General features: G+C 41.4%; 1 protein-coding gene across 1 annotated transcript in view; it reads left to right on the forward strand.

The window, feature by feature from the left end:
• The first annotated feature begins 493 nt into the window (after positions 1-493).
• The window catches only part of snta1 (syntrophin, alpha 1), a 37960-nt gene continuing 11046 nt past the window's right edge, over positions 494-27407 (forward strand). The window contains exons 1-2 of the mRNA XM_063911484.1: positions 494-867; positions 7708-7893. Of these exons, the coding sequence (XP_063767554.1) occupies positions 585-867; positions 7708-7893 (469 nt within the window). The 5' untranslated portion in view covers positions 494-584. The remainder of the gene's footprint in view (positions 868-7707; positions 7894-27407) is intronic.

Raw genomic sequence — 27407 nt, forward strand, 5'->3', positions numbered from 1 at the left:
TTCTTTCTTTTATTTTGGAGCAAGACCATTTGATAAAAATAAAAAAAAACTAGGATGTTATCTAATTAACATCCTTTTAATTTTCCATCTTTTGCCAGCAGAGTTCAAACTGCAGAGGAATTTGTGGATGTTATGCATAATATTAGCTCTTTCCACTGGAAAGCCAGAGCAATATCTGGCCTTGGGAGCACTATTGATTTTATTTTCTTAATGATAGAACGTCTGTCAGTGAGTGCAGTGACTTTGTGTCTGTTGGGCACATTGCAAATTAGATCTGTGATCTGAGCCCGGCTGGTTCAATGCACTTGAAATAAATAATAAAATGAATCAAAACTTAATTAAGTGTGACTGAACCACACACAGTTCATTAAAGGAGGGACTCGACAAGAAGCTCTTTGAACTTTGAGTGTGTGTGTCAACACCATTGCTAATCGTATCACCCTCGATTAACTTTACTTCTTACTACTGGAGAAACCTCTTTGGAGGGGGACGTCAGGGGGAGAGAGGGGAGTGGTGTGCCCCCCCCCCCCATCCCTCCACAGGACCGCCAGCCCGTCTAGAGTTATTCCAGGAATGCGTTGAACATGGCTGCCGCGATGAAGGCTCAGAAAACGGGACTGCTGGAACTTCGACTGACCGTGGACCGCTGGATCCGGGTGTTGGCCACTCTTACCGAGGACACGCTCACAGTAAACCCCGGGGAGGGTGCCGAGGAGCCCGCAAAGCCAGCCCCGAGCCCCGCCGGTGCTATCAACGGAGACCCCCCGAACTTAAGCTCGTCCCCGGTCCCGGAAACCATCACCAACGTGAAGCGCACCGTGCGAGTTACAAAGCAAGATGTTGGAGGTCTGGGAATCAGTATCAAAGGTAAAGCACTATAAATAAATAAATACTATTCAAACCGCTAACTTCATAAACGGCGAGTCGGTGTTAGTTAGCACAAGTTTTGGCTAGTTGGGAGTTTGAGTTTCTGTCAGCGACGGCGAAAACACAACCGTTTACTTGTCAGTTAACTAAGCTAACTTCAATCCGTTAGAAAGTGTCCATTTCCACGACGTTTAGTCAAGGCATTGTAACTCAAAGTTATTACATGGAGGGCTGTGATTTGCATGGAGAAGAAATGACAGCTGTGATTCTCTCACGCTGTGCCTTGCCTCAACAGGGAACCATTTCAGAGTCCCAGAGTCACCACCGGGAATGAATTACTGTCGTTTAACGTTAGGAGGAAATCAAGTTATTTATCCTACGTAGTATTTTCCCCAAACACACCCGTTAGACAGAGGTGGAAAAGTAACTCAGATCTTGTACTTCAGTAAAAGCAGAAATACTAGAGTGTAGGAACACTCTGTTAACGTGAAAGTCCTGCATTCAAAAGATTACTCAAGTAAAAGTTCTGAAGTATGAGCATCTTAAATACTTCAAGTACCAAAAATAAAAGTAGTCATTTTGCAGATTGGCCAATTTCAGAAATTGTATTATATGTTTTGATTTTAATTATTGATGCATTAAAGTGTTATCAAAGCTGGTTAAGTTGTAGCTAGTTTTAATGACTGTGTAAACTGCAGGGTAGCTTGTGAATTTACTTCAGGTCTATCTAAAGTCTAATTTATGTGTTGATTATAGTTCACATCATTAATCTCCCAAATAACTAAAGGTATTGAATAAATGTAATGGTTGGAAATACAAGGTTACATAAAATGGCAATACTCCAGTAAACTACAAGTGAAAGTATTCTTAAGTACAGTACTTGAGTAAATGTGCTTAGCTACTTCTGCTGTTAAAGAACTAAAGGTCAGATAATAGCTACATCATGATGTATTTGACTTAGTGTAATACCAACCCTCCTACTTGTTTTTTCATTTTGTTGAGTTGGGTCCAGCAAACAATCTTCCATTAGAGTCCCACACCCAACATCAAAATCAAACATTACATATCCGTTGTTAGCAACTGTTGCCCAGCACAGTTTTTGTTTAGCTTTTTCTTAACTTTTATATTAATTTTGAGTCATATTTCTGAAGGGTGCTTATCAATTAAGTACTAGGTTGAAAGTTAAAGTGGTGAACATAGGATCACAGAAAAAAAACCAAACATTATTTATTAGTTTGAGTGCACAAAGATGCTTCTATAGTCCACCACTGCTACATCATAGTTCCACCAACATTGCTCCTATAACCTTGCAATGGGAAAAAGGCTGTGACCTCTCCATATCTTAGAAGCCATACTTGCATACCTGTGCTGTGTACTGTTCGACAACTGATAAAAGCCTTTTCCTTGTCCTGTTTCAACGAGCTGCATCAACAGGCTACTATCATGATGGAGATCTCTGTTAAGAAAACTCAGGGCTGATCATTTGGAAGCTATGTATGATCAAAAAATTAAATTAACAGCATAGTTTTTATATAGTCTGGACAATATTTTGGTTTGATTGATAGATGTGAGAATATGGTTATCCAGTCTCGTATAGTTAAAATGTAGTAGGTTTTTCTTTTCTTTTGTGCTTTATGTCACTATTTAGTTTATTGGTCATTTTAATCTTACTGTGTACCACATTAAGTTTCCATCTTCCTGGCATACTAGAGCCATTTTAAATTGTGACCACTTGTGTTGATTGATGCAATATCACAACAATAATGGTGAATAACACAGTATACCCTCATTTTGTTTGTGTTTGCTTTGTGTGTTATCTTACATGTGTGTTAGAGCCTCCACCTCCTAACACGTCTGCAGTCTGAATGTATTGACATATTTTCACTTGACTATTGGCTGATGCACAGGGTCGATTTGATGGACTGCTTTCAACTTGCACCACTGTCATGTTGTAAAGAGGGATCATCATTGTGGCTGCTGGTGACATGTTTATTTCCATCCCCCCGCCACTGCCACTACTACCACCGCCATCACCACCAAAAACAACAAAGCTCCTAATGACATACATGTTGTCCATCCTTCTGGAAATTGGTGGCTTTAAAAATCAGACAGTATGCTATTAAAACAAAATCATAGCTGGCACCCTGCCGGCTTGACATTGTTGTGATGCCTGTTGTTCAAAGACAGAGATGAAGAGATGAAGGAGGAAGGTTCTAACTGAGGTATAGAAAGAGAAGTCAAAAGCACAAAAGAGAAAGCAGGAAACAGGTCTTGGAAAATACCAGCAATAGGTTGAATGAGCAACAAATAGTACAGTGTTAAAAAAGAAAGGGGTTGAAGAAAATGAAAGAACAGGGCAAAGCTGTTGTGGGCTAGCTGACACCACATTGTGAACAGCTGACAGGAGCAACCCACACTAAGCAGTTGTCATTGGCCAAGGATGAAAGCTATGTGGCTGTGAGTGGAGTCCTCCACTAGTGTTAATTTTAGGGAGCCCACCCCAGCTTGCAGAAAAGCATGGACAACCTTTACTCTCACATGTCTAAAATTAAGAGGAGAGGCTAGGAAGTGAGGCTCCAGAGTTTTACAGCGGGCTATTGGTCAGCGTGAAGTAGAGTGTGCTTCTGCATTTCTGGTTTCTTTAGTGTAAGCAACTAAACTAAACTGACAGTGACAGTATTAAAAAAACATGTGGATATTTGGATGTAATATCTTTGCTGACATTATATAAAAAATGGTCCCAGTGTGCCTTATCTGAGTCAGGTCTGACAGTTTTAGGGCAAACATTATGAAACAATGTTTTGTTGTCTCAAACTCTTTCGTCACGAAATCTCCAAAATGTGAGAATATGTGTCAGTTAATAAGGCCAAGGTGGAGTGTTATGCAACAAATGTATTATTAAAAAGTCATTGTCTTATGTGGTTCTGCAAATTCATCAGGAATATGTTACCAGATTTTTTTGAAGTTTTCTCTGGTATATATTTTTCTGTAGTTTGTTCCAGTGCTCATTGTCACTGCATGCAGCTCAGCTGACAGAGTTTAATAAAGTTAACTGCTGATCATGCGAAATTCTTTGAAATACGCATTATCAGTAAACACATTGTTAGCAAATAATTACTGTAATCAGGTACATGTCAATGTTGTCGAAACCAGTACCCTTCATTTACCTGTCATGGGTAGCTCCAGTGGCTCCACCCCATCTCCACGGTGCCACCTTCCTGTCAGCTGAGTGACAGGCTGCTGGCTGAGGGGCGCTAAGCTGTGTTTGATGTGAAAATTGGAGGAAAAAAGATATGGGTGCGAAGGGAATATATGAGGGTTGTGTAGGAGTGGCAGACATTGATGCTAATTTCCCCAATATGTCAATGATGTTTATTCATCAGTCATGTCAGTAAGAGGTATTTCAGATACAAACCTGAAGAAAAAAGAGAAGTTCAGACCCATTAGTGTGTCAAAAAATCTTCTTATCCATCACGTAAGTCATTTTTTCCTCTTATTGGTTCAAATATCTACAATCTATATGTACAGACGTCATTGATACAGCTGCCATGTCATTTGGACACCAGTATCATCCTCTCAAATGAGCCCGCTTTCTTTTGCCTTCTTCTCCAACCGTTTACTTTAAATAGATCCTTCATATTCATTTGCACCAGCCATCGTGTAAAAGGAGATAGTATTGCAGTCGGTAAAGTTGGAAGACATTTGGCGAACACTCTATTAGCCTTGGTTTGTTATGAAGGATAACAACATGTCATATTTTAATGAAGCTAAAAGGTCACAGACCATATTCTGTACTTGTAATGATCTTCAAGTCTGCAAGACCCCACATCTACCCTGCATTGGCTGTCTTTCAATTAATGTTGTAGTTGGATTAGCAGCCAAGCTGTAATGTACAGTAATAAAATATACTGAGTGTTAACATTTGCAATTTGATACTTAATACAAATACTTGAAATCAATGAAAACTTCCCTTCCCAATAGTCCCATTAGTTAATAACTGTTGGATGTCTCGTGGTAAATCTTTAAATACTTAAAGTAAGAAATACAGAGAGTCAGCAGTTTGTGTATTGCTCAAGTACCATGGAGTCTTTGCGCACTCAAAGGAGAATATATAGAGCAATGTTATTCACTGCAGTTTCTTTGGTAGAGCAATTTGGTGGAAAAGGTAAACTGAAGGTTAGAGAAACAACTTGTGACAGGCAGGTATTTAAATATAATCCTCAAACCAGCTGGGAAGATTTGTATGGAGGCGATGAGCAAGTCATTGGCCCCACAGGACAGCAGACGCTTTAACTTGACATTCAGAACCACACATATGTTATTGTGTTAGATAGTAATCAGCGAACAATTCCAGGCATGTGTCAGCATGTCTGTGAAATGTTGAGAGACAACCAGCATCCATAACTTACAAGCGGTTTCACTTGTTGCTGTTTTTCTATCCTATTTCAATTGAAAAATATAGCATTGGAAGTGACAACTCGTATTTTGTGGTCGTGTCTGGCTCTTTTGCTGACCTACTGTGGGACAAATGCCTCCCTAAGCTTCTATAAATAGCATGGCCTCGTAATCATTGCGCCCGTGCATAATAATAATCTACTTTAATAATGTAACTGTTCCTAAGGGTGCTTAATGTTTACAGTATGAGGCCAGATCAGCAAACCTAGCTTTCCACACAGCTGCATATAATAGCGCGTTGCATTTAAATGTTTGAATCATTACTGTTTCTGGGAAAAACATATATAGATTTGACTTGTTTTAAAGGATCAATTGCTGCTGACTCCTTTCTTTATTTGCATTTTTGGATTGTATTAGCAGAGGACACCGAAAGACAGTTCCTTAGCAATACCATTCCACAAAAAACTCTATAGTTGTAGAGGTCCAAGTACTTCCCGTGGGTATGGAAAATACACTTGTCTACCACTTCTACCTACAAAGCCAAACTGAACACAATCATTCTCCACATTGCTTTAAACTCAAATGAAAACAATGGTAAACTGATTTTTCTTTTTTTGCTTTGGTGTACAAAGAGTGATGTCAGAAGTGTGATAACATGGCATCCAGCAACTTGCATCATAAGTTGCATCGCACTCTGAAAAAGCAACTGCTGGTAATGCCAAAGAATATAAAGTTTATGGTCTTGGCTAGCGGTGTTGCAGAAAAAATCATGCTCATATCTTTTAGGTCCTTATGCAGGTTCATTCATGCCGCACAGTCGGAATCCAACCATGTCTCTATGAGGGTTACAGTGTTAGGCATGGCTAAAGCTGTATGATAGGCTCCTTCCCCCCCACTAATAGCAGTTTTCTTTATGGAGGTTCATTTCTGACATGCTCAGGTCTCTCTGGAGTACTTACCAGTTGCAAAATATTGCTCTGGTTACCATTTCAGTTCATGTCTGACAGTAACTGCTCCTCATATGTTTACAGCTGCCTGTCTATTGTGTGCAACATTATGTGATCAGAGACACAATGCACTTTTTCTTTTCCACTGTGCAGATGGTTTTATTTAAATGCTGCATTTTGCATGTTTCTTTCCCTGTGCCAAATTCCTGTACATTTTCTTTATTTAATGATTCAAAAACATTAGTTAAGTTCATAATTTTGGTTGATATTCTGATTTAAAACACTCGATTAGATATTCATGTTGCCCTTCACCTTATCTCCACTTTATATTTATATCAACACATCACAATTTAGAGACTCAGCAAGTAAAGGGCATCACCTCAGTTCTAATTCTCAGTCATGCAGTGAACAACAGTCTGATGTCACAGAGCGGTCAAGTAGCTGCTGAATCCCTCCTTCTCAAACCCCAACAGCATGACTGACATGCATAGTAGGAGTGTGTCAGCTCAGCCCTGGTGTTTTTAAAAGAAGAGCACCATGCAGTGACTCTACGAGGATAGACGAGTAAAATCCAAAGGATTCACCCAGAGGAAGCAACCTGTGGAAGATGTATTTAAAATTAATTAAATGTAATTCTCTTATAGATAATTTCTCACATGCCTGAAGGCCAGAGTCCAACTGCCAGCTGACACTAATGATCATATTTCTCATGAAGAGTGGAAGCCCACAGCAAGAAGCAGATCCATCAGCCTACTAGCTGCTGACCTTCATTTAACGAGAGAGAAAGAGAGGGAAGGGGAGGGGGATGGGGGGTGAAGACAGAGGGGAAAAAGAAATGGAGGGAGGGAGAGAGATAGAGGTAGGAAGAGGATGAGATGGGAAAGTGCTGGAGTTAGCACAGGAGGGTAATCGCAGCTCTCAGTATCTGTCCTCATATGCTCTCTGTAGTTTAGGTGAGTGAAATCCTTGGCCCTTAAATGCTCCATTATGAGGATTGTAAATGGAAGTAAAATATGTGTGGAGCTTAATAATGTGATAGTGAGGTCTATAACACGCTGTTATTGGACAACAGTATAATGCTCTATATCTATAAACTAAGATGTTATCTTGGGTTTCAATGTCAGTATTTATCCGAGGCCATGTCTTCTTTCACTGTGACCTGCAAACTACCTTTTTAGTGTGAAGTTTTGAATTGCTCCCAGCACCATATCTTACCACCTTTCACAGCATGCCATATTGGATGTTGTTAGTGTACTGGAGCTCTTAGCATAAGCACTTCCGCTTTGAATGGATTGTGTAAGTAGAAAATAACTTAATTCCCAGCTGCTCTGATAAAGCTGATCAGGGGTCAGAAGCTTAGGGTTATGGTTACACATGTACACATTTCACAGTGTAAATGTGTGAAATCATGTGTAATGTGTCTAATGTAAGTAGAGTAGCCGATCCATGAACAAATATAACATGAAACAGCAACATGTTTTCCCTTTTTGTCATGCAGGTGGGAAGGAGAACAAGATGCCAATCCTCATCTCCAAGATATTCAAGGGCCTGGCTGCTGACCAGACGGAGGCGCTTTATGTTGGGGATGCCATACTGTCTGTCAATGGCTATGACTTAAGGGAGGCCACACATGATGAGGCTGTGCAAGCGCTGAAGAAAACTGGCAAAGAAGTCGTCCTCGAAGGTAAGATTTTTTTAACTTGAAAAAAAAATCGAACACATAATTAACTCTTTTTTTGATGAATTCTTCTGTAATCGCCATCTATCTTTTTTGTATCTGCTTTGCTGTTAAAAGGTTTTGCCAGGAGATAACTATAATACACACTTGAGAAAAATGTCACAACTTTGTCTGCTGCAAGAAAAAGAAGCATCATATTTATTTAGAAATATAATCCTCAGAGCAGTCAAAATAAGATTCTTCTCTTTCATGACAAAGGAGCATTTCCCTTTCTTCGCTACGCTGCCCCAGATAGATGCGCAGATGAAAACAAAGGAAACTTTTTATACTTTAATGTGTTTTGCTGCATTTCTCCTGCAGTTTGGTTCATTTTCCCTAAAGGGCCATGTGTGATGAGCCGAGAGACAATCTGTTAAGTAACAACTTTGATCAGACATCCTCAGAAACATCAAAATAATGAGTTGAACTGAAACAGCGAGAAGAAACCAAATCTTGGGAATATTGTTGTGGCTCACACCTCTGTCGTCCATCATACGCTGTTAACACAGAGAGTATTGTGTTGCTCTTTGTGTCAGGACTGAGAACTGTGGAGAACTTATATGGTAGGTCTTACCGTATAAGTTCTCTGTGCATACTGTAAAAAGGTTTGCAGTGGAGTCATCATGTATTTGCAATCGTTTCTTCCCCCTGTTGCACTTAACTCATTCCCCTGAGCTGATGTACTGTATATCTTTGTCATTTTTTTGTCTAGTTCTTACAGTAAAGTCATTTTCTGGATGGGTTTGTGAATCCACGTTTGTCTGAAAGCATCAGTCAGGTTTGACATCTCTTCTTATGAGCCGTGATCTTTAGCTGCGAGGACAGAAGAATGGGATTAAAAACAATCTGTCGTCTTGCCAACTGATTGCATCACAGATTTTTTTCGTCTCTCACCAAGCTGGGTTGAATTGAAGATTCACTCGCTTCACATGCAAAGATTCTAAAGTCAAATTTTGATTGATGTTTTATACAGGATGTTACTATTCAAACAGAATATGCTTCCATCAGGAGCAGTAAAACTTGACATTTTGCTTCTTCGCGTTTTTTTTCTCCTTCTATTGATCTTTATATTCTCTGTGTTTAAAAGTCAGTGTTTTCCAGAGCGAGCTTGCCCACAGAGTCCAAACAGAAGCTAACAGTCGTGTGCAGCGATGTGAGTCGAACTGACACTTTCAGACCTTATGTGCTCTCAATGTATGCTTTCAGATGAAAACCTAGTACGTCCACAGAGTTTCTAAGGTAACTGTGCCCACACACACCCAAATTCTCATGTGTTTTGTACAGGTTCAATAAACTAAAAATAAGATTAACTAATGCAACTTGACATAAAATGGCCTTTTGAGAAAGTACATTGAGAAATAAACTCTAGAGTTACCAGTTTTCCGTGTAACAGCATTTCTGTGGGTTAGCATGCACAGTGGGCTTGCGTGAGTAACCTCAGTCAGCGGAGCAGATACAGCCAGAGCCACAGCCAGGGGAAATCATTGCAAATCCCCCTGCCTTGCTTGTCCACAGTCAGGCAGAAAAGTGTTGATATCAGACAGCTCAACCAGCGCTGCTTTGTGATCCGTCATGTCAGGAATCATTTCATGGGTTTCCCTTCCCCCCCAAGGAACTGATAGAGGAGTGAGCAGACGAAAGAGACTTGGAGGCTCACCGAAGGGAAAGGGTTGAGTGTGTGTGTGTGTGTGAGCATTTTCAGATTTCCTGCGATTACTTTGCTTGTGTCAGTGCATGAGCATCTAGCTGACTAGAGGATTGCAGGACTGCAGGACGCATATATATTTCTAGTGAGAAGCTTTGAAGTAATTTTAGCAAGAAGAAATAAAGAGTGAATGTTTTTGGTGCACACTTAAGGGCTATGAGCTTTCCAGGTGCAGTTTTTAAGATTCAGATTTTCTTTCAATACTAAAAAATACCTGTGAATACATCTGACATGAGGTTCAAATAAGATGTTTGCTTTGGTTTTGGCATTTTATCAAGAGATTCAGAAACGCAGTGAGAAACAGACTCCTACTTGGCACTACTACAGTGCTTAAGGTCAGGGTAACAGCTTTCTTACAGCACAGCAACAACCAAGCCACCACTGCTGCGCTTAAGGCAGTTTTCTTCGCTCTGTGAAATTCACAACACAGACGGCCTTGACTGAGATCAAGGAGAAACTGCCTACATCACATTAAAATATCTGAAATGTGTGAACAGTAATGCTTGAATCTGTCGGATAAGTACTTTCACAACATCTAGGTGAGTTACATTACAAACCTGTGTGGCATTCTGCGCTTGTGGCAGAATTTTCCCTTTTCTAACCTTTTGGAAGTCAAGAGGAAGAAGAAATATTTGTGCCTGTATTACACCGATTTCTGCTCACTTAGATTAGTGGAATATTGATTGTAATAACAGCACATGTAAGGTATTAAATCTGAGCTCTGCCTTAAACCTTAAGCAGTATGATCAGGTGAAGAATGTGTTCAAGGTGTTCTTTCGGTGAGTGTGTAACGGCAAAAATGTTCACTTCAAAATTGTCTTAATGCCTCACATTAAAAGATTAGAAAGCAAGACAATTACTTTTAAGATTGGTTTTGAATAGTGTTCGGTGTTTATAGCTGATATGGCGAAACTCTCAATAGGTTCACCATTGCTAATAAATCATTTGAATTTATGTCCCACACAGTTGCTTAGCAGCCAACACCAGAAGAAAGAGGCAGCACTGTTGAGTGTTAATATTTGTAAAACTTCTGCCTCCTGCATTCCTAAATCTCTCGCCATATGGAACAAAAAGTGTGCGTATTTAATCCGTCTGTTTAAAACAAAAAACAAAAAAGTGTTATATGTTTCCAATAGGATGCCCTCTGCACGCACCTCTTCCTTTGTAATCATGTTGCACCCTACATCAAAATGGTGATGGAATAATCAGTGTGTCGCAGCGAGAGAGGAACAGTAACCACCTGAGAGGGTCAGATAAATATAAGAGACCAGATGAAACCATATAACCACAGGGACCTTCATTTCCGCCCAGCGACATTTACAGCCTGACTGTGTGTGCTTGTGCATGGCCTTATAAGCACATGTGCTGTTAGCAGTCCTGTGTGTGTGTGTGTGTGTGTGTGTGTGTGTGTGTGTGTGTGTGTGTGTGTGTGTGTGTGTGTGTGTGTGTGTGTGTGTGTGTGTGTGTGTGTGTGTGTGTGTGTGTGTGTGTGTGTGTGTGTGTGTGTGTGTGTGTGTGTGTGTGTGTGTGTGTGTGTGTGTGTTTGATAAAGAGCAGGCTGGTGTATCCACAACTGTGTGTTTATGTGGGAAGGGAAAGGACAGAGAATAGGTACGTAAGTCACCTTAACATTTGACTGCACGCCTTATTATCACACCTGAATGTGCTATATGTAAGATACAGACTCATACAGGGATGCAGTCACAATAAAATGGAAGATTTCTAAATCATTTTTGCTACATTTTTTGTGTGAAACCATCATGAAGCAATTCAGCATGGCTTGATGGAGCAAAAATGAACACATGTGAAATGAAAAAGAAATTGGGAGAGAAATAAAAGAAGAACACAGACATGTGAAGCAGCTCTAAAGGGCCTGGAAGAGCTGCAGCATGTAGTCTCTAGCGTATTTTAATTTGGATGAAAATGCATCATTGACACCGGCTTGCTAGCCATGGCATGTTCCACTAATGTAAGAAGCAACCAAAGCCTGACAGAAAATCACACACACAACCACTTTCTACACATAATCCCACATGGTGTGAAGGAGAGAGGCAGGATCAATTGGCTACAAAGGTCAAGGCACCGAGGTAAGTGTGAGTGTGTGTGCATGGGAATGTGTTCATTGGGAGAAGACACATGTCAGTGTCTCTCTGTGTGTGAGTGCTGTTCATGTATCCGAGAAGTCGAATTACTATTACACTATGTTTTGTAGTGCAGAGGAAGGAATGTAATGCTATTGATTGAGCTGCTGAGGCCTGTTTCGAAACCCATAGTGTGGATGAGTGGCTGCTCTGAGCTGTTGTACAATTACCTCATTTATATTCTAGTTTGGGTAGGCAGTAGCAGACTTGACCCTCTTATTTGGTGGTTTAAGACTAAATAGAGTGTTCACTATGTCCTCCAACCACATCTAAAAGCTAAAGTGTTTTAGCGAATCCAAGCGGCCACACACAAAAGCGGTAGGTACGGAAAACCTGTCATTATAGAGAGGAGTGCGATGTTAGAAAAATGGTTGAATGCAGCCCGTCAATTCCGTCTTCAGAAATGGATGGGAATAGCGGGTTTCTCTCACATTTATTGAAACAATATTGTACTCTGCGTGTGGGGCTCAAAGTGCCAAAAAAATCATTTGAGCAGCCTTTTCCCAGAAATCATGACCCAGTTTCTTAAGAAAATCCACAGACCTTTTTGTGAGCAGTTTCATGTAGGAACTTTTCCTTTCTACCAAACTACAGCCATCAACCAAATCACAGTGCAGAAAGAAGGATGTATTCATTCATGGGAAAGAGGCTCAACATTGAATAGTAAAAATAACGTGGGTCTAGCTTTGTTTTGTAACATTTTGGTTGCCTGACATTCTTTAAATGCCGCTATGACACCCAAAAACCTGGAACTCAAGGCTAAAAAGCAGTAATTGGAAAAACCAATAGGTGACGTCACATAGACTAAACTTCTTGTAGTCAACTGATCTCTTATGTAAGTTAATAAACAAACACAATACAGTTAGAAAACTGTTTTCTAATATGAGCTAATGTGTGGAAGAGTACTTCATACTTCTTTTGTATTTCTGGTCCATATGGGGAGCTCTGTCCACTGGCACCTATACTAAAAGTTACCATCAAAAAGTACATCTAGCTTCTTTCTGACAAAAATGTTTGACAGACTTGTTCGTGTGGTGAGGTCCATTTTTCTTCTTGGTGAGGATAATTGCTTAATGTCAGCCTGAATTTTGAGGACAATTTACTTGGAAATCCAGGGGGTCATCCTTTTCTGATTTTCTTTGCACTTATGTGTCTGCACAAGAGGGTATAAGGGACAGAATGAGAAAGACAGACAGAGCTACTTTTCCTCTACCAAGACATTTATGAACACTGCTGTTTGTGTCTGTCCTGCCTTTTGTTAGTGTAGGTGTGCTCAGGATCAATGCATATACAAACACACACATGGATTAAATAATTTACTAATTTAAAGGTCTCCTATTATGCTCTATTTGAACAATATATTGTAGTGCAATATCTATACAAAACATGTCTGTGAAGTGCTTTGCTCCAAATTCCAAAAAGATCACCCATTGTAGCATGCCTGATACCCCTCTATTTCAGCCCTGTTCCTGAAGTGCTGATTCTGTGACTGTCGCTTTAAATTTGAGCTGACCTGAAGCTGGCCACGCCCCTTTGGAGCGCATGCAGCTCTTTCTCTGAAGAGAGAAGTTTGTAACGGAGAAACTCAGCTAAACGCTGCCGTGATTAAACCCCATATAATCTTCCAAACCACATGAAGCATTAATTCTGAAACACTTCTCAGTGTTTACCGCTAGAACAGTGACATTATATATACAACAACTCTTAAGTCCCTCCTGCAGACATCCTGCTGAATACACAGACACACAGAGGTGCTGCCGAGGGGATTCAGCTCGCTGACAGTATATTGCGGACGATAGGTTGGGACGTGTCACGTGAGCTTGACGTTGCCAGGAGTTCAATGTAATGCCAGCCCACATTTCGGTTATGACATCATAACCAAAGCAAATCTGGATCAGCTCGTTTGTATCCCCGTTTTTAGAGATGTGGGTAAGAGGAAACGAGAGACGGTTGTATTTTCTGACACTTTGCGAGTCTCCTTACACACCAGGGACACATATGTATGTACAAAAGACAGCAACAAAATGCATTTAGCATAATAGGGTACCTTTAAGGAAGCTCTAAAGTTTCAGCCTTTCATTTTTCTAGAACTTGTTTTAGTACTACATGTCTCGTTAGATATTTAGAGTCTCTTTGTTTCTGTTATCCCCATTGGGCTGTTGGCCAAAGCAACTATTGAACAACTTTGTAAAAGCATGTCACGTTTCAAGCCAAAGTATGATTTAGATCTGTTTTTTCAGAACTGTAAATCTTTGCCTGAATCAAACATATTTTATTTGATTCTTATTTGGTTGTGTAACATGTCTGACAAAACCCAAGGCTATGTCCTCAGAATTATCAGTTTGATATGAATTTGGGCCTGCTAACTATTGTTTCAGTTACTTGCATTTCCTGATTTGAAGAAGTCGCTGGCTGGACACGACTCTGGCATGCCTTCAGAGTGGAGTGGGTGCCAGTGTGCCTCGCCCACCTGTGGTTTGTTTACAAATAAAAATGAAAGAAAATGCCAGCCATGTGGGAGAAAGATCAGCAACATGCAGTGTATGAGACATGACTCTTTCCAGGAAAGCGATTGCACTCAGATTTTGGAGAAACAACTACCGGTGTTTTCCAGCTCTTTGTACTTCATGCGCCAGGACAGACAGTGAACGCTGGTTGCTTTGTTTGCTTGGCGCATAACGGGATGAATTGCAATCAAAACAAAAACATTGGCTCAGGCTATCTTCAAAACAGTTTTTATTTAAAACATCAGTATTGTTTCAGAATTTCATATTTTGTGTATCCCTAAAATAAAACAGAAAAGCTTGTATTACAAGACACACAGACCCGGAAAGTGACTTCACAAATAGCTCAGTACAACATTACTCCACTATGTCTTTGCATAACAAGAAGTTGTATGTTGCTATATTAATGACTCTTTATTTACTGCACTAATGACCCCACATATCATGGCACAAATCTGAATTCGAAAAGGCGAAAAGATGAAGTGATTCAGTATTAAATGCTGACATGCCAGTAGACACTGGCACAAAGCACATAGAAAGGGTATTCAGCAATAAAAGGTCTCCAGAAATGATTTAATATTGCTATAATTTGTTTCTATAGTTTACTAGTTTTTAGATTTGAGAAATATGGGTATTTAGGACCTTTCTAGGCAATAAATACATATCTATGTGATCTCTTTCATTGATTGCTTATTTTTGATATATGTAAGATGGTGTTTTTTAAGGTTTTCTTTTAATCCCAAAGAAAGCAATATGTGTTGAAAAGAAAGTGCAGCTCCCTTCTTAAAAGTAGCTAACCATTAGAGGCAACCTATGTTGTGCTAGAGTCATTTAGACCATGCCTTTCATGCAGGCTATATTTTGAAGTTTTATTATAGCTTTTAAAATGAAATCCCAGCAGACACAGTGGTTGCACTATTGATTGTATTTATAGAATGAATTTGAGTACACTGCATCATTCCACTGGAACTGTATTTATACTGCTTTAAAATGTTCAGAATGTGAAAACGTAATATGCACAAGTAGGAATTTTTTTCAGGAGTGCCTGAGGTAACATTAGACTTGAGGAGGTTCAATCGTGTCTGATGATTATTAGCTAAAGGATGCTTTGTCAGTGTTCCCAATAAGAGCTAGACTCAAACCTCTATTCCTCTCTCTGATACACAGGCAAACAACCTGTGATATTGTAGAGAGCTACCATAAATAACTATTGTATTGAACAAATGTACTGATTGATTGCATACAAACAGGTATTTAAGGAGCAGACTGATTGTTGATCAGTTTTGGAAATGTATCAGTGTTCATAATATTATAATATGGGGTTTTAGTAAAAGGAAAGGACAGGACAGGCAGCTCTGCAGAAAGCTGAGGAGTGCAAAATAGCAGTTTGAGTTACATTTTGCTTTGAGGGATAAAACATGTACGAGCTCTTCAAGGACATGTGAGAATATAGTCCATCAAAAAAATAATACATACCACATAGTCTTTTTAAGCAAGGCCAGCAGAAATATATATACGCCAGCCCTATCTCCCTGCACTGATCCAAGTCTGGTTAAGTGATATATGAAATATAATGACTTTTGGGAGTTTAAAGCTCCTCATTGGGACAGAGCGTGCTGCTGGCTAAGGTTGTCTCTGCTCAATACATTCTTTAACTAAAATGATGTTCTTAACAAGTACAGGTTTTGTTATTGAAGCACCGTAAGCTTCAGTTGTGTTGGCAGTTCACACATGATATCATCTGTAAATAGACTGTGCTCATGTATACCAACACATGCACTTGAATTTGCACACACATATTTCTGTCCTGCTGATTCAGACAAGTCACCCATGTCTCTTATTGGACTTTACCAAACAGGTAGCCAGGGAGGCAGGTGAGATTTTCTTAATTCACAGTTACCGACTGTAAATTCTCAAGTGGTGTTTTTGGGCTACGATGCCTGAGCCCTGTCAGAGATGTGAGAGTTGGGATTTATCTGGAGTGCTTTCTCAAGTGGCCAATTTTGACGACGTCCCCACATATCAAGCAAACTCTTGGGGTCCTTACATTTCTACAGGGCATTTAACACTGTATAGGAGAGACATGGTTAAATATATGGTCATTAATCCAAAACACTGGTTTATTACAAACAGAAGCAGACAGCTATTATGTCTTTTGTCCAGGCTGTTGCTGTGAAAGAACACAAATATATGGCAACACTTTATATTAAGGTACACAAATTTACCATCAACTAGTTGTTCATTAACATGCATATTAGCAGTATATTGACTCTTTATTAGTTGATTATAAAACACGTGTTAATGTCTTACTCTACATGACCATATTCTACAAGTACTAGGCCATTAGTTAAGAGTTTTTCCTCAATAACCCTCTAATTAATGCTTATTTATTGCAAGTAAGGAAGTTGTTGTACATGAGTTTTGGTCTTATGTATTTACAAAGTGTGAAGAAGATGCAACTTTAGCATAGGGAACCAGTGCAGGTCAATTATAGTCAAACTACTAGCTTATTGGTTGTGAACAAGACTTCACTTTAAAATTGTCACGGTGAACGCCCCTTTTTCGTCGTCGGCAGTCAAGCGGAACTAATTATCACTCGCATGGGAACACTCGAGCAGGAAAAGAAGACGCACGCAGTTCCGGCTTAATATCTGTTTAAAAAGACAAACGTCAGTAAAGCACGAGGAGAGTAAGAGGCGGCATTCTCATCGAGCTCTTCCGAAGTTGTGCTGAATCTGGTACCAATTATTCAAAGACTGAACAGACAGCCGGTAAGATCGCTACGTTAAGACTTTGTTGCGAGTGCCACTTGTTGATTGTTTGATGGACGCCGACGACGCATTGGAATGCTGCCGCGGGAAAGTCATTTGTGTTTGTGCACGGTAGTATCTGCTTTTGTGTTGTAAATATTCACGGGTAGTGCAGAATGTATTGTGGAAACGTTGGTTAGTCAGTTTTATTGGAGTTTGCTTAATTCAGTGATTTAGCTCTTTGATATGGAATACTGCTGTGATGGATTGGCATAAAGCCATGGTTTAAAACGTGCATAGTCCTAGATCATATGAAGTTTGTCTAAAATGAATTGCTGAAATTGCACATTGTAACTTGGTGGGAGTGAATATGTATTGTAAATATTTGTAAATATTTTTATGGGAAAAAATGGTGTGCTAAACATGCTGCTAACAATTTAACTGTTTAGTGATCCATGTGGTTGATCAGTCACTCATTGTGGTTCTCGTAGTAGAAAATGTAGGCTAATTTAATATCTGTGATGGATTCAAGCTAAAATGATTAACTTAACAAATGTGTTTATTTATATACATGTGGTTATTTATTTATATATATTATGTGGTTATTTATACATGTGTGTGTCAAGTCAAACATTTTGATAATTGATCATTGTTGATTCCTGTGCCTATTTTTATAAGAGATGTGCAAATTTGTAAATGGTTGGTGTTCTCTGGTTTTTAAGGTTTTTCACCTGTACTGTCTGGGCTACAAAAGGAATAAATCGGATAAAGATACAAGAAGCCTGGTCATTGAGTGAAACCCAGTTAAAACATTCAGAATTGGTGCCTCCCTATCAAGTGGGGGTTAAGCACAGCCAAAAAAGACGGAACACTTGACAGTGAAAAACCGACTCGAGCTGGTTGAAGAGGCTCCTAGCAAGCCAGGCTACAGCTTCTGCAGTTGGGCACACACGTGCAACTAAGTCAGCGGAGTCTACGCCCACCTGAAACTAAGTCAGCGGAGTCCACGCCCACCTGCAACTGAGTCCACGCCCACCTGCAACTGAGTCCACGCCCACAGCTTTCCAAGTTCGTTTCCAAAGCCCAAAATGGAGTCAAAGTCTCTGCAGCAGTTAAAGAAGGAGAGAACGACTGCCAAACAGCGGTTTTCCCGACTGGCAAACTCACTACTGAAGTCTTGCAAGAAAATGTCGGCGGAAGAACTGGTGGAAGCCTTCAGCAAGGTCGCACTCGAGGCTGACCGGGTGATGGAGGCAAATGAGGAGGTGGAAATTTCCTGGACTGAGGAAGAAGCGCAGGCCAAAGAGGACGTAAGTGCAGACATTAAGAAGACATCAGATGAATGTGAAGGAAAACTTGAGGAGGTGGAGCAGGCTGTCCAGAGGGTTCTATGGGGAAGTTTTGGCAACCCTGAACTGTCCCTGGCACTGGGGGCAGCTGAAAGGGAGTGTGAGCGGATGCAGAAAAAGGAATCTGGCCTGAAATTGGAGGTATATGAATTAATGCTTAGTAACCTTGAGGGGCTGGTGAGAGCAGCAAAAGAAGCCATCCGCAAATGGACTCGCTGGGTCCCAGATGAAGAGCGGCCTGACTTCCAGCAGCGCATGAGGCGTGTGGAAGGTTGGCTGCTTGACTTGATTTCAGAGAAAGCCACCCTATTACAGGCGAAGCTGGAGAATGATGGGTCCCCAGGAAAAGAGCCACGTCGGACACCTGCTATCAAATTGAAGCCAATAGTACTCCCGCAGTTTGATGGAAATAAGCGAAACTTCTACCTCTGGAAGAAGGAATGGGAGGCACTCCAAAAGCAAGGGGAACCTACCGGCTCCCGGGAGGTAAGGAAATTCCAGCTGTTGGATAGCCTTGAGGAAAAGGTAGCGAGGGACCTTCGCCTGTCAACATATGGAACGGCGGATGAAATCTTTCGCGTCCTTGAAAACCGGTTTGGAAATAAAACAGCAATTGCCCTGGAAATTGTTGAAGAGTTGCAGGCACTGCCACCGGTGAAAAGCTACCAACCCAGGCAGATCGTGGACTTGATCCAGGTTGTTAAAAAAGCCTTGTATGACCTCAGCGCGTTGGGAAACACGGGCGCCTTGAAAAATCCTCTCGTCACAAAGTCCCTGGAGAGCAAGCTGCCTGAAAGCTTAAAGAAGGAGTGGCTGGTCTATGTATCAAAAGGGAAGGAAGACGTATCACCTGAAGACAGGTTCGACATGCTCTTTGGTTTTCTGAAAAGTCAGGAGAAGATTTATGAGCAATTGGATCAATTAAGGGATGATCCCAGCAAGAGAGAGGCAAGAATCCCACAAAAGCACGCCCGAACAAAGTCCACCAACTCCTCAAGCTCCCAAGCATCTTGTGTTGTCTGTGGAGATAGAGGCCACGGGAGGAAGCTGTATTACTGCAAGAAGTTCAAAGAGCTCAGAGTGGCAGAAAAGAAAGAAGCAGTTAAGGAACTTGGTGCTTGTGGGAGGTGTCTCGAGGTTCACGGCAATGATGCAGAGTGCAAGACCACCTTTTTGTGTAAAAGCGAGGGGTGTAAGGACACTCAAGGCCCACGTCATCACTATTACCTCTGTTCCAAGGCTGGAAGAGAAAGAGATGGGCTGAGGAAGTTGAGGCCGAGCCCTGCAAGAGGCGAATTGAAAAAGTACACAGAGACCCAGGAAGAGTTCCTGACAAGCCTGGCCCCCGACTTGGCTCAGCGGTGTCGAAATGTGTTCTGTAATTCTGTCTCAAAAACATCCAGTTCAGTCATGGCGGAGAATGGTATTGATGAGTTCCCAGTCATAATGATGATCCTCGAAGTCACTGCAAATGCTGGGCAGAAGCTTGGGACCCTGATAGACTTGGCATCCGACACCAATTACATCACTCACGAGGCTGCAGGTGAGCTGAACTTGCGGAGTGAGGATGTCACGCTCATAGTCCATGGAGTTGGCGGGATGCAAGTAACAGTTGAGACCAAGCGGTATCTACTGAAAATCCGGGTCACAACTTCAAAGGGAACTTTGAGATCCCACCAGCTTGTGTGTTATGGGCTGAATAGCATCGCAGAAGTAAATCGGCACGTGCCACCCAAGAGACTGCAAAAAATATTTCCTGACGTTCCCCTCCATAAACTGGTCCGTCCCACTAAAATCAAGCTCCTCATCAGCCATAAAGAAGGCCAGCTCGTCCCTCAGAAGGTGCGCTCCGTTGGTGACCTTGTCTTGTGGGATGGTCCCCTTGGGACGACAGTGGGTGGTTCTCATCCAGACCTTTTGGAAGATGTTACAATCACGGCCCATGGCTCCAGAACTCATTTTGCACGCTCCATGCGGACAGCAGCTGCAGAGTATAAGGAAATCATCTGTAAAGGCTCACTTGAACAGCCTCCACTCACCCAAGCCACTACGTGTGCGGCCAGCAAAGACTTCCTGGACTGGTGGAGGTGGGACAGCATTGGGGCTGCCTGTGAGCCCAGGTGCGGCGGCTGTAGATGTGGACATTGTCAACCTGGGGGGAAAGAGATGACCATTTCTGAGGAGCGGGAGCTGGAGCAAATAAAGAGTGGGTTGACGTATGTAACCGGAGATCGTCACAGTGAGAAGCCACATTGGCATGCGAAATATCCCTGGATAGAGGATCCAGTAACATTGCCCAACAATAGGAGGGCTGTCGAAGCAACATTCATGAGGACTGAAAAGGCGATTACGAGGGTCAACATCGGAGATAAGCCGGCAGGCTGCATCGCACAAGTCGCCATGCGTGAGACGGCGAATCTGCCAATGTTCAACCACCTTGCAGAAGAGCGCCGTGTGCTGGAACAAGACGCCTATGTCGATGATGTCCTGACTTCGCACAACGACCCGAGTCAGCTCAAGCAAATAACAGCTAATGTCAAAAAGATCCTGGAAGCCGGCGGATTCTACATGAAGCCGTGGGTCTACTCTGGCCAAAGTGGGAGGCCAGGACACAGAGACCTGGAGAGGAAAGAACCCTCAGTGATGGTCCTTCCAAACCAACTCTCCAAAGAGAACAATAAAGCTCTGGGTCTTGGGTATGACCCAGAGAGTGACAAACTTCGCATGATGGTGGCTGTGAACTTCTCTAAAAAGAAAAAGAAAATGAGATTGGGAGAAAACCTGTTGCAAGATGAAGTAAGGGCACGGGTGCCAAATCCACTCACTCGTAGAGAGCTCCTAAGTCAAGTCTCTGGACTGGACGATCCCCTTGGGCTTGTGACGCCTGTCAAGCAGAAGGGAGCCATCTTGGTGAGGAGAGCTTTCCAAGAAGCAAAGGGCAAAGATAGTCCATCAGAAAATACATGGGACGTACCTTTGTCTGAGGGCCTCCGGGAAGATGCCGTCTGCCTCTTTGAGGACTATGCTGAGCTCGGTCGGGTGAGTTTCGTCAGAGCCTTGACACCTCCTGACCCATCCGCTGAGCCCTGCGGTATCACATTCTCCGATGGTAGTGAGCGCTCGTACGGCGCTGTGTTGTACCTGCGGTGGAAATTGCCACAAGACGTGACCATACGGCTAGTTGAATCCAAAGCCAGGCTGACGCCGTTAGACCATAAGGGGGACGCTGTCAAGGCTGAAGTTTGTGGAGCTGTCTACGCTGCCCGTCTGAAGAAGTATTTCCAGAAGCACTGCAGAATTCGTGTGGAGAGGTGGTACCACCTGGTTGATAGCCAGACAGTCCTGGGGGCTATCCAACGCGAAAGCTACGGCTACCAGACGTTCTTCGCAAATAGAATTGGGGAAATTCAAGGCAGCACGAACGTCCAAGACTGGTGGTGGATTCCTGGCCCACTCAACATAGCGGATATTATTTCCAGAGGGGCAAGCCCCAGAGAGTTGGATGAAGGCACAGAGTGGCAGCTGGGTCCTAAGTTCTTAAGTCTCCCAGAGAGTGAGTGGCCAGTGAAGTCCGCCAAGGATGTTGCTGCCGAAGCGAGAGAGAACCTCACACGCATCCAAAAGAAGGCTTTTGTTGCTGCCCTTACCCGGGCTGGAGCAAAGCAGGAGCCCAAGCAGGAGTCAAGGCAGGAGTCCAAGCAGGATCCAACTTCGACCTCCGCGGATCTGCATAGGCCACCAGCCGAGGTTGCAGCTTCAAGCCTGTTGGATATCAAGCGGTTCAGTAGCCTAACACGACTAATGAAGTCACTAGCGCTGGTCTGGAGGGCGGCAAAGAAGTTTCTTCATTGCAGAGCCAGGGGAAGACCAAAGTGGGAGGCAGTCCCATTGGTTGGCATCATCACTGCGGCCGAGAGGGAGGACTCATTCCGAGATCTGTGTTTAGCAGCACAAGAAGGAGTTACCTTCCCCAGCACCACAACAGACCGGCTGGTTGTGTACAAGGATGGAGCTAGTGGGCTGTTACTGTGTGGAGGCCGAATACAGTATTTCAAAGAAGACTGCTTGGCTGTTCCACTGGTTCCTTTCGACACCTGGCTAGGAACTCTACTGGCACGCCAAAGTCATCAGGAAGGTCATGAAGGGGTTGCCGGGACTCTGTTAAGGATGCGGCAAAAGGCTTGGGTCATCCAAGGTAGAAGGCTGGCCCAGAAAGTTGTCAACCAGTGCATCCACTGCAGGAAGGCAAGAGCTCAAGTATGCCAACAAGTGATGGGTGATCTGCCAGTAGAAAGGTCAAGACCTGCTGCGCCATTCCAGTTTATATCTGTTGACTTGTTTGGACCATACCTGGGGAGAGATGTTGAGATTCTTGTCACACCAAGCAACTGTGCCTCCGTTCAGCATCAAGGGCCAGCGACCAAGTCCTCAGAGAGGTCAGAGAAGTCAAATGGGGTGGTATTGCGAAGAGATGTCAGACGGCTGGTAGTCCTTCTCCCTGTAGAAGAGCAGAATCCTCACTGTTTAGGTTCACCTTAAAGTTTGCAACCTATCTGTCCAAGGACAAAAAGGTTGAGTGGGAGGTGTCACGGTGAACGCCCCTTTTTCGTCGTCGGCAGTCAAGCGGAACTAATTATCACTCGCATGGGAACACTCGAGCAGGAAAAGAAGACGCACGCAGTTCCGGCTTAATATCTGTTTAAAAAGACAAACGTCAGTAAAGCACGAGGAGAGTAAGAGGCGGCATTCTCATCGAGCTCTTCCGAAGTTGTGCTGAATCTGGTACCAATTATTCAAAGACTGAACAGACAGCCGGTAAGATCGCTACGTTAAGACTTTGTTGCGAGTGCCACTTGTTGATTGTTTGATGGACGCCGACGACGCATTTGAATGCTGCCGCGGGAAAGTCATTTGTGTTTGTGCACGGTAGTATCTGCTTTTGTGTTGTAAATATTCACGGGTAGTGCAGAATGTATTGTGGAAACGTTGGTTAGTCAGTTTTATTGGAGTTTGCTTAATTCAGTGATTTAGCTCTTTGATATGGAATACTGCTGTGATGGATTGGCATAAAGCCATGGTTTAAAACGTGCATAGTCCTAGATCATATGAAGTTTGTCTAAAATGAATTGCTGAAATTGCACATTGTAACTTGGTGGGAGTGAATATGTATTGTAAATATTTGTAAATATTTTTATGGGAAAAAATGGTGTGCTAAACATGCTGCTAACAATTTAACTGTTTAGTGATCCATGTGGTTGATCAGTCACTCATTGTGGTTCTCGTAGTAGAAAATGTAGGCTAATTTAATATCTGTGATGGATTCAAGCTAAAATGATTAACTTAACAAATGTGTTTATTTATATACATGTGGTTATTTATTTATATATATATGTGGTTATTTATACATGTGTGTGTCAAGTCAAACATTTTGATAATTGATCATTGTTGATTCCTGTGCCTATTTTTATAAGAGATGTGCAAATTTGTAAATGGTTGGTGTTCTCTGGTTTTTAAGGTTTTTCACCTGTACTGTCTGGGCTACAAAAGGAATAAATCGGATAAAGATACAAGAAGCCTGGTCATTGAGTGAAACCCAGTTAAAACATTCAGAATTGGTGCCTCCCTATCAAGTGGGGGTTAAGCACAGCCAAAAAAGACGGAACACTTGACAAAAATAGGGAACAATTCTTAGTTAGAAATACCTAATTTTGAGTTATTTTGACACAAATAACATGTGTAGTTTCATGTCTTGTTACAAACATTACTTGTTGCATATTAAGACCAAAACTCATGTACAACAACTTCCTTACTTGCAATAAATAAGCACTATTTAGAGGGTTATTGAGGAAAAACTCTTAACTAATGGCCTATTACTTGTAGAATATGGTCATGTAGAGTAAGGCATTAATAAGTGTTTTATAATGACTAATAAAGAGTCAATATACTGCTAATACACATCTTAATTAACAACTGGTTGATGGTGAATTTGTGTACTTTAATATAAAGTGTTACCAAATATATACTGGCTTGGTGTCGCCGTGTCGGTCCGGTACTGATCAGCCAGCAGCACACTTAAACTAGCCAACTAGCTTGCCAGCTGGCTAGCAAATATGCTACAGATGTAAGCTAGTGACGTAGCATGCTATGAATTGACAAGTTGGGCTGAAGCCAGCTTGCTCAGTGAATCACATTTACACTTTAAGATACCATTATATGTGCTGTGGGAAAAAAAGTATTATCATGGTCCTTCTTATTGGTTTGTTTAGCAGTATTATCTCCACGTATTAACTCCACTTATACATTTATACACATGCATAAATGCAAATGACTGAAGTGGAAAGCTAATGTTTACCTGCTAATGAAGTACACCCTGACGTCTCCACCACTGAGATAAAGGCTAAATTGTTGTTATATATAATGTATATAAATGTTGTTATAAATATAAACGCCTCAGAAAATTGCAAGTGGGTAATTTTAGGATGTTGAACCAAACGTTAAAATATCTTAAGCTTGTGTTTAGCTTGTTTTTCTACTTGAGCAAAGAATGGCCTTTGTCTTCAGATTTGGAGCTGAAGGATTAGTACATTTCTCATTCTTTGTCGTATTCGTTGCTTTGCTGACTTTTAGTGTCATCTCATGAAATTTGACTCAAGAAACATGTGCACGATAGTGTCCACTAGCCAATATTGCTGTGTTATCTCTTCTGATTAAACTTTTGTTATAACTGGGAGACCAATTTAAAGTGGAGGATTGGACATACTTCCTTTTCTCAATTTGATCTGTCCGTCAAATTTAATTGGTTAGAAGTTCATCTGCATGTGGCAATATTTGAGTGTCGACTATGTGAAATGAAACATGAATGGTTTGCTGATGAGCTTATCTACAATTAAAAAAAACATGCTTAACTAGACTGTGTTCTCATATTTTCAACAAGATTCTGTCTGCTTGAAATGCACGCTTTTGGGATGTCAGTGAAGAAATAAATATATGAAACCAAACTAGTGTTTTTACTGGCGCTGTACAGTTACGTCAGTGACATGCATATACTTCATCACCTAATTAAAACTTTCTGACTCTCGCCCCTGCGACAGAATAATTATTACTTTAAAAATAAACCTTTCCCTTGTAGCCTGACTGAATCTCTCAGCCACATCCCTCCAACTTCTTACTACCTATTGGATCTTTGTTCTCAAAGCCCACTTTGTTCTCTTCTCTTTAACTGTGAAAGATATAAGTGAATTATTTAACAGTAAAGAGATAAAGGATTTTTTATTAATTTCAGATGTATCATTATCTAGATATAGAGTGGTTTTGTAGTGCAATTCAGTGGAGTTCAGCTTTGTGTAGTGTTTTTTAATTGCCAACCCAATTGAGCTCTATTCACATTGGTGTAAGATAATTTCACTGATCCAGGGTCTCATTTTGGAGATAAAACATATTTTGCTGTTATTTTTCTTTTTATATAAGAAAAGTAAAGTTGTCTGGGAAACTTAAGTATAAGAAGTATTAGTGAGAAGAATATAATTGCCTGTACATTTTCCAGGATGCAGTAGCTGACAGAAAAAAACTGGGCAGTTCTTCTCTGCTTACATTTCACTACAGTACATTTGACGCAAACGCACAAAAGTGGCCCGAAAGACACACAATTCGTGGGAGTACCAGCAGAATATGTGGTTCCATGTTGTCTTCGCAATAACCAAGATGCAATGATGCTGTGCCTTGTTCCTGGAAGAACTGTCAATTTAGGATTAATACATATCCACCAGATCTGATTCTTCTCAGGACACAATCAATGGTGCTGTTACTGACAATGTATTTGGCACTTTCAGAAAAGAAATTCCACCCAGCTGGTGCTCCAATTCTTTCAGGTAATAATCACAAATGTAGCCACTGCTCAGCAAAGTCAAACTTTTTTTCGAAATTTCTTGCTGCAGGTTGTTTGGAACCATCCACAGCAGTGGCAAAATGTATAATTGTAGTATCATGAATGGATTGTTTTTCTATCCTCCAGCTTTTGGCTCAGTGTTGTTTGTGTATTGTGAACGTGACAAAGAGTGTTACCTCAGTAGTAACAGTTCATTGTGTCCATGAAAAGCAAATATGAATCTTCTTCTGCATTGTTGAAAACCTGTCGCTTCTACTTTACATCGCTCTCTTGAAGCCTTTGGATGGGAATGAGCAACAAAGTCGATATATGCTGTATTTGTATTTGAAGCAAATCGTCATAGGAGTTTCTCTCTTGAATCTCTCGGTGTTTCCCTGTTGTGAAAAATCTTACCCTCTGGACCCAAGGCTTGGTTCCTTCTCCTTCAGAGCTGCTGGCCTGTGAGGACATTGTGCTTGGACCCGGTGAGGGATGGATTAACTCTCAAAAATAACATAGCTTTATTAAATCACATTTCTCCCTCAGACCCTCTGTCCCTATGTGGCGTGAAGTTTGCTTAACAGGCCCCCTCCCCTGGTCCGGGGCCCCTGATAAATTGGTGGCCAAGTCTTTGTGCCGCTCTCTCTCTTCACTACAGGCTCAGACTCCACTGAACCATCTCACAGTATTTTGCAGCCTCTGCATGTCAGGTAGAGGGGAAGTGGGAAGTGGGGTTGGAGTAACAAAAATGCAAGGGTGTGTATGACGCCATTATTCTGAAGAAAATGCAGGAAAGATTAAAAGGTAAAAATATGAATTAATCCATTCTTCAGCGTAACTAAACGCTGCTGATGTACCAGCCGACCCAAATTTAATTTACTTTTATTTCAGATTTTTCAACATGACTACTTTGGATTTAATATATGTGTCTATGCATTATTTTATGTTACATCATTTAACTTGTTATTTATTAAATATATACATTTTCTTTCAAAGCATATCGTTATTTAAAATTCAGAATTGCTTATTAACAAAAAAACTGTAAATAAGGTTCATATGTCAGACAGCAAGTGGCCATTCTGGATCACTTAATATTTCAGGTAGAAAACAGACCTCTCAATGCCAAATAAAAAATGTTGGAAAGTAAGGTGCAAATGTCTAGCGCTCA

This window comes from Eleginops maclovinus, chromosome 20, assembly GCF_036324505.1.
Source record: "Eleginops maclovinus isolate JMC-PN-2008 ecotype Puerto Natales chromosome 20, JC_Emac_rtc_rv5, whole genome shotgun sequence".
NCBI classification, from domain to species: Eukaryota; Metazoa; Chordata; class Actinopteri; order Perciformes; family Eleginopidae; genus Eleginops; species Eleginops maclovinus.